The sequence below is a fragment of the Perognathus longimembris genome, chromosome 6 (assembly GCF_023159225.1).
Source record: "Perognathus longimembris pacificus isolate PPM17 chromosome 6, ASM2315922v1, whole genome shotgun sequence".
NCBI lineage: Eukaryota > Metazoa > Chordata > Mammalia > Rodentia > Heteromyidae > Perognathus > Perognathus longimembris.
The window spans coordinates 1,738,986-1,746,037 of NC_063166.1; the positions used below are offsets into that span (position 1 = coordinate 1,738,986).

At 57.9% G+C, this 7,052-nt stretch overlaps 1 protein-coding gene across 1 annotated transcript in view; it reads left to right on the forward strand.

Annotated features, from left to right (window-relative positions):
- The window catches only part of Hmgcll1 (3-hydroxymethyl-3-methylglutaryl-CoA lyase like 1), a 52,502-nt gene extending 48,666 nt beyond the window's left edge, over positions 1-3,836 (forward strand). The window contains exon 9 of the mRNA XM_048347601.1: positions 3,106-3,836. Coding sequence (XP_048203558.1) covers positions 3,106-3,207 — 102 coding nt within the window. The 3' untranslated portion in view covers positions 3,208-3,836. The remainder of the gene's footprint in view (positions 1-3,105) is intronic.
- Positions 3,837-7,052: the final 3,216 nt, after the last annotated feature.

Below are 7,052 nucleotides of genomic sequence, written 5' to 3' on the forward strand. Positions count from 1 at the left end.
GCCGGGCTGCGTGACCCCACCCACGCCGACCGCTGACCCGCGCCCGCCTAGCCACGTCGTCCCCGCGTCCGTAACCCGGCCCCCGCGGAGGGGTTTGGATCCCACGTTCTGGGGCTTGCCCCGAGCCCAGCCGGTGCTTCCACGGCTCTCCAGACATTCTTCCAGACCCCCCCCCCCCCCCGCGCCCGCTCTCAGCCTGGCCCTGCCCCCCCGCAGACACCCACTTCCAGCACGTTCCAATCTCCCTGGGGCTGGGCTCTGCCCTTTCTCTCCTGCGTTCCCCGGGGCTCCCCGAGTTTTACCTCTGGACACCCCGCCAGGCCGTGTCATGATCTTGTTTGTTCATCTGGCCTCCTGTGCAGCCAGAAAGCAATTACGGCTTATTCTCACTCAGATCCTGTGACATGCAGATACGGGATGAATATTTATTGAGATTCCACCTGGCACCAAACACCCACAGCTGTTGTCTATAAACACCAAAAGCTATTGCTTCTCTTCTCTGGGTTAGGAGAAGTGTTTTATTTTTATTTTTTCGCATAGTAGCATAATCATTTTGCAACTCAAGGGAGATTATGACACTATGACACTGCATAGCAGTCACTGTTGAACCAGTTATCCAAGCTAAAAACCCACGGTTCTCCATAGACCTCGGGGTCACTGTGGATGAAAGGCCTAGGCAACAACCAAGAACTAATGATTCCGTTTCTAGAATATTCCGGTTGGGTACTGTTCCTTACTGCGGTGGTTATAAGGACGTAAGCGTAAGCCCTGCTCTGTTTCCTAAGGACTTGGCCCCCACACTCACTGTGGGGACAGACTTAGCTTGGTTTCTGCACAGAATTTTTTTTTCTATTATTATTATTTATTTATTTATTTATTTTTTTGGCCAGTCCTGGGCCTTGGACTCAGGGCCTGAGCACTGTCCCTGGCTTCTTCCCGCTCAAAGCTAGCACTCTGCCTCTTGAGCCACAGCGCTGCTTCTGGCCGTTTTCTGTATATGTGGTGCTGGGGAATCAAACCTAGGGCCTCGTGTATCCGAGGCAGGCACTCTTGCCACTAGGCTATATCCCCAGCCCTCTATTATTATTATTTTTAACTAGCATACATTTGTAACATGATGAAGGTTTCACTGTGAGTTACATTAAAACCATGCATTTTGAATGCATTCATGTTCTCCTCGCTTCGCCCCCACTTTTCGAGCTCTCTCTCTCTCTCTCTCTCTCTCTCTCTCTTCATGTATGTGTATCTGAGCAAGGGCTCTGATCCCCTTCCCTCCTTGGCATCCCTCTGGCTCCCTCCTGGACATTGTCCCCTTTGCCTTCTTCACACCCCATTACCACAGTGGCTGTCACTCACTGTCATCAACCTTGAGCTTGGCTTACTTCAACCGGATGACCTCCAGCTCCATACATTGCCTCAAATGACATCATCTTAGTTTTTCTTTTTACCAGGGTCATATTCTATGTCACACACACACACACACACACACACACACACACACTGTCTTTGTTGGGCAGCTTGGCACATCACAGAGCTGCCACAAACGTGGCTGTGAAGGTATTGCTCCCGCCCACGGGTGTACTCTCTTTGCTAGGGTGGGTTTGCGGGGCGGATTGTCCCGTTCTGTGAGGAGCCTCCGTGCTGACTTCCACGGTGTGTGCAGTCTTCATGTTCCCCACTTTGGCTTTGAATTCATCCTGCTCCTGGCGGTCTGCGGATGTCTCTCGCATGCTAGGAGGAACCCATCAGGGGTCCGCTTATACCTTGTCCGGAACTAAAGAGAAACACAGGTGATGATGGTGTTTCCACCCACGGTCCTGAGCTGCTTCTAAGACTCCGGCTGTTGTAAGCACTGGTCTCGCCCTCTCTCCTCCTTCCCAAAGGCTCCACTCGCTACATAAACCGGGGTCAGGATTCCCCGCTACGCGCCCCCCCCCCCGCCGCCTGCGCCTCCCGGGCCGATTCCCCCTCCTCCGTCTCCACACCCCTAAGCCCCCCAACCCTGCTGCCTGCGCCTCCCGGGCCGATTCCCCCTCCTCCGTCTCCACACCCAGACGGCTGTGCTCACGTCCGTGCCTCAGCCCGAGAGCACGCGTTCCCTTTCCGTCCGTCACCCGTGCACGCACCAGCTCAGAGTGCGATTCCCATGCGTGCGCGTGCAAGACTCCCATCCATCTCTCCTCTCAAGGTGCCACTCACCCAGCGGCTTTCGATCTCTCTAAAATGCCGTCAACGGGAAAGGAAACATTATCCCAAAACATTCCTTGGGAAGAGTCATGAAAAGGTCTGCATTTTCTGCAACAGCAGTCGTGATTATGAAAAGCTGATGATGGCCAGGGTGTAGCGCTGTGGGGCGTCCGTGGACGGGGCACGCCGCTCCTTAGGAAGCAGGCAGAGGGAGGCGGTGTCGCTCTGAGCCCTGGCTGTGTCCAGCGCCTGCTGCAGGTGGCAGGTGCAGGGGGCTGGCGGGGTGGGGGGGGGGGGATCTGCTGTTGCTCCAGGGCTCGGAGATGAGGAGGCGGTCTCGGCTTGCTCCTGGTGCCCGCTGGGCGTCCATCACCCGCGGATGGACCCGAGCCTCCGCCGAGCCCGTTCAGGCGACGGGAAGGCCTCGAGGAGCTCCAGCCAGTGCGGCTCCGCCGTGTGCCGTGGGCCGAGCCCCCCAACACGCCAGCGCGACGGCCGTGAAGCCAGCGAGGAGCCCCCGGCAGATCGGCACCCTTACTTACAGCAAAGTGATTCTTCCCTTCTTCTCATTTCCATAAACTGTAGGAACCCTCCCGAACCATGGTCGCTCAGTCATCTGCTTAGAATATTCTGTGTCCTGTGTTCTAACTCAATTGTTGTCCGCCCCCCCACCCCACCCCACCCCCCGCCCCCGTAGGCCCCTGCTGCATTGATCGCGGTTTTTAACTTGCATCCAGCCTAGATTGTTACACTAAGGTTACAGTCAGCATATATTTTAATGAAAGCAGGACAGCCTAGATTAGACGTGGAAGCTGCATTGATAAAAAAGTTACTTGTTTTCTGGTACAACGTTAAAGCTCTGCTTTGTCTCTTTCCCTGTCTCTGTCTCTCTCCCTCTCTAATTTCCCTTCTCACCAGGGCGTGAACCTCAACAAGGTGATGGAAGCTGGCGACTTTATCTGCAAAGCTTTGAATAAAACCACAAACTCTAAAGTAGCACGAGCCTCCTTCAAACCCTGACTTGAACGGATTTATGAGTAGGACGGAGAAGATCCATTTCAGCTCCGTAGATAATGTCAGAAGCCAGTGAAGACCAACAGCTTCTGGAAAGTACAGTTGTAGGCAAGACAGGAAAGGAACGATATCTTGCCAAGGATTATAACAAAGTAGACTGTGAAGTCAGTGGAAAGCCTGCCAGTTTCAGGTGAACTGCAAGCTCTTCTGCTCTCTCAGAAATAACCTCTTAATGTAGGATATGTGAAAGTTGAACTCTGATTTCCCTAAGTGTCAGATGCTGCGTTAATACTTACTCCAGCTCCCCGGCACCGTGCACGCAGGGGCCGTGGTTTATGAGTTCGGGCCCGGCGTGCACTGTGGCCGGTATTCTTCAGGAGGTCCCTGGATCTCCGCTCTCCATTTGCCAAGTCAGTTAAACCATGGACCAAGATCCACGCTGACCCTGCATGACTTTAGCCGCAGAGCTTTTACGCTTCAAGTCAGCTCAATCTGTTAACGATTGCAATGGCTTTACCTTGTCCCAAGGGGCTGTGGTCCATGGCAGGAGCCGTGTCCTGGGGGCACATGGCCCCGCCCCGCTCGCCGGGAGGCTGGGGGTACCATACAACACCTGTCCTCAGCTGCCGCAGAAACCAGCACACTGTGCGGCCACGGGAGACGACACGGTGTGAGCTCCGGCTGCAGCCACAGGGTTGCAGCCCTGAGAGCGGTGGGGTGCACCCCGTGATCCGCTTCCGGCCCTGAGAGCGGTGGGGTGCACCCCGTGATCCTCTTCCTGCCCTGAGAGCGGTGGGGTGCACCCCGTGATCCGCTTCCTGCCCTGAGAGCGGTGGGGTGCACCCCGTGATCCGCTTCCTGCCCTGAGAGCAGTAGGGTGCACCCCGTGATCTGCTTCCAGCCCTGAGAGCGGTGGGGTGCACCCCGTGATCCGCTTCCAGCCCTGAGAGCGGTGGGGTGCACCCCGTGATCCGCTTCCAGCCCTGAGAGCGGTGGGGTGCACCCCGTGATCCGCTTCCAGCCCTGAGAGCGGTGGGGTACACCCCGTGATCCGCTTCCAGCCCTGAGAGCGGTGGGGTACACCCCGTGATCCGCTTCCTGCCCTGAGAGCGGTGGGGTACACCCCGTGATCCGCTTCCAGCCCTGAGAGCGGTGGGGGTACACCCGTGATCCGCTTCCAGCCCTGAGAGCGGTGGGGTACACCCCATGATCTGCTTCCAGCCCTGAGAGCGGTGGGGTACACCCCGTGATCTGCTTCCAGCCCTGAGAGTAGTGGGGCGCCCCGTGATCCGCTTCCAGCCCTGAGAGCGGTGGGGTGCACCCCGTGATCCGCTTCCAGCCCTGAGAGCGGTGGGGTACACCCCATGATCTGCTTCCAGCCCTGAGAGTAGTGGGGCGCCCCGTGATCCGCTTCCAGCCCTGAGAGCAGTGGGGTGCACCCCGTGATCCGCTTCCAGCCCTGAGAGCAGTGGGGTGCACCCCGTGATCTGCTTCCAGCCCTGAGAGCAGTGGGGTGCACCCCGTGATCTGCTTCCAGCCCTGAGAGCAGTGGGGTGCACCCCATGATCCGCTTCCGGCCCTGAGAGCGGTGGGGTACACCCCGTGATCCGCTTCCGGCCCTGAGAGCGGTGGGGTACACTCCGTGATCCGCTTCCTGCCCTGAGAGCGGTGGGGTACACCCCGTGATCTGCTTCCAGCCCTGAGAGCGGTGGGGTACACCCCGTGATCCGCTTCCGGCCCTGAGAGTGGTGGGGTACACCCCGTGATCCGCTTCCGGCCCTGAGAGCAGTGGGGTACACCCCGTGATCCGCTTCCTGCCCTGAGAGCGGTGGGGTACACCCTGTGATCTGCTTCCAGCCCTGAGAGCGGTGGGGTATACCCCATGATCCGCTTCCAGCCCTGAGAGCAGTGGGGTACACCCCATGATCTGCTTCCAGCCCTGAGAGTAGTGGGGCGCCCCGTGATCCGCTTCCAGCCCTGAAAGCGGTGGGGCACCCCATGATCAGCTTCCAGCCTGAGAGCAGTGGGGTGCACCCTGTGATCCTCTTCCAGCCCTGAGAGCAGTGGGGTGCACCCCATGATCTGCTTCCAGCCCTGAGAGCAGTGGGGTGCACCCCGTGATCCTCTTCCAGCCCTGAGAGCGGTGGGGCACCCCATGATCAGCTTCCAGCCCTGAGAGCAGTGGGGTACACCCCGTGATCCTCTTCCAGCCCTGAGAGCGGTGGGGCACCCCATGATCAGCTTCCAGCCTGAGAGCAGTGGAGTGCACCCCGTGATCCTCTTCCAGCCCTGAGAGCAGTGGGGTGCACCCCGTGATCCTCTTCCAGCCCTGAGAGCGGTGGGGCACCCCATGATCAGCTTCCAGCCCTGAGAGCAGTGGGGTGTACCCTGTGATCTGCTTCCAGCCCTGAGAGCAGTAGGGTGCACCCCGTGATCCTCTTCCAGCCCTGAGAGCAGTGGGGTGCACCCCGTGATCTGCTTCCAGCCCTGAGAGCAGTGGGGTGCACCCCGTGATCCTCTTCCAGCCCTGAGAGCGGTGGGGCGCCCCGTGATGCTTCCGTCATTCTCAGCCCACTTCCAAGACACACCGCAAAATATTGCGGGATCCAAAGACCACGGAGACAGTTCCCGTTCGTGAAAGCGCCATCTGCGTTGATCTCAGCGCACGCGGTGCGATTGGCTTTTGAAGGGGCTGCTCTGCTAGCTGAGGTAGCAGCCGTTTGGAGTGTTGAGTGGAGGGCAGTGCGTGGAAGCCAGTGCGGTGGGCGGGGCGGGGTGGGCGGGTTGGCGTGCGTGCACGGAGCGGTTCCCCAACCTCGGCAGAGCGCACGCCGGGCTGCCCCTCGGTCCCACGGCTGGACTTCTCCGATCACACGGGCTGATCTTCTCTTGGGGTCCGTGTCTGTGACACTGCACTGTGAAAACGAGAGGTGTATCTGTGGACTTTTGGGGGAAATATCCGTTCAAGAACATCAAAATAAAAAGAGATCCAAGAAAATGACCAGACGTGTTGATTTGACCGGCGTCCCATGAAAGACCTAGAGTAAGAAAACGATCATGGGGGCATGCAGATAATTACCCAGGCAAACTGCATTCCTGCAGGAGGGACACCAAATGGTACCAAGGCAATTCTTAGCTTCGGCCTTAAATATTCCTTGGGTCCTTATCGGCACACAAAGGACAGTTTCACATACGAAAGGGTTTTGGGGTTTGTTTGGTTTTTTTTGTCTGTTTCAAAGCCCAGGTCTTTGAGGCGTCCAGGTGGGTCTCACCGGCTGCAGGCGCCCCGGAGAGGCCACTCTGTAGCTTTTTAGCAACGATTCAGGCCCCCTAAGAAATGATTTCCTCAGCAGTATTAGTCCAGGAAATTCGCTGCCTTCAAAACTGGGTTTTCTGAGCCCCGAAGGAGAGAGGTTGGCACTCGTTTCTCATGTTTACAAAATGCATTCTCTTCTTCATCCCAGGAGGTTGTTGAAATGCCGACAGTTCAGTAAACAAGGCTGTGAAGCCTGGGTTCAGCGCGGAAGACTCCAGTTCCAATCCCAAGTGTCTCCCTCACCAGCGGTGCTGTGAACAGATTGCTTGGTCTCTCAACACTCACTGTGGATCACCCATAAACGGTGTGGCTCTGGGTTCGGCAGGCGCCCCCTGGTGGAGTGAGGGTGCTAGGGGTGTGCGTCCTGGGTTTCCCTGCCCTCCCCCGGGAGGGTGTCCCTGGACTTGCCTTCCTGTCTCACGGGGTGGACGTCCCCGGGGCTTGCTCTCACCTGGGAAACCTGGGCCAAGGCACGCGCTATGCGTGGATGGGCGTTTCCTGACCCGGAGGCAAGGCGCCCGCCAGCCTGAGCCCC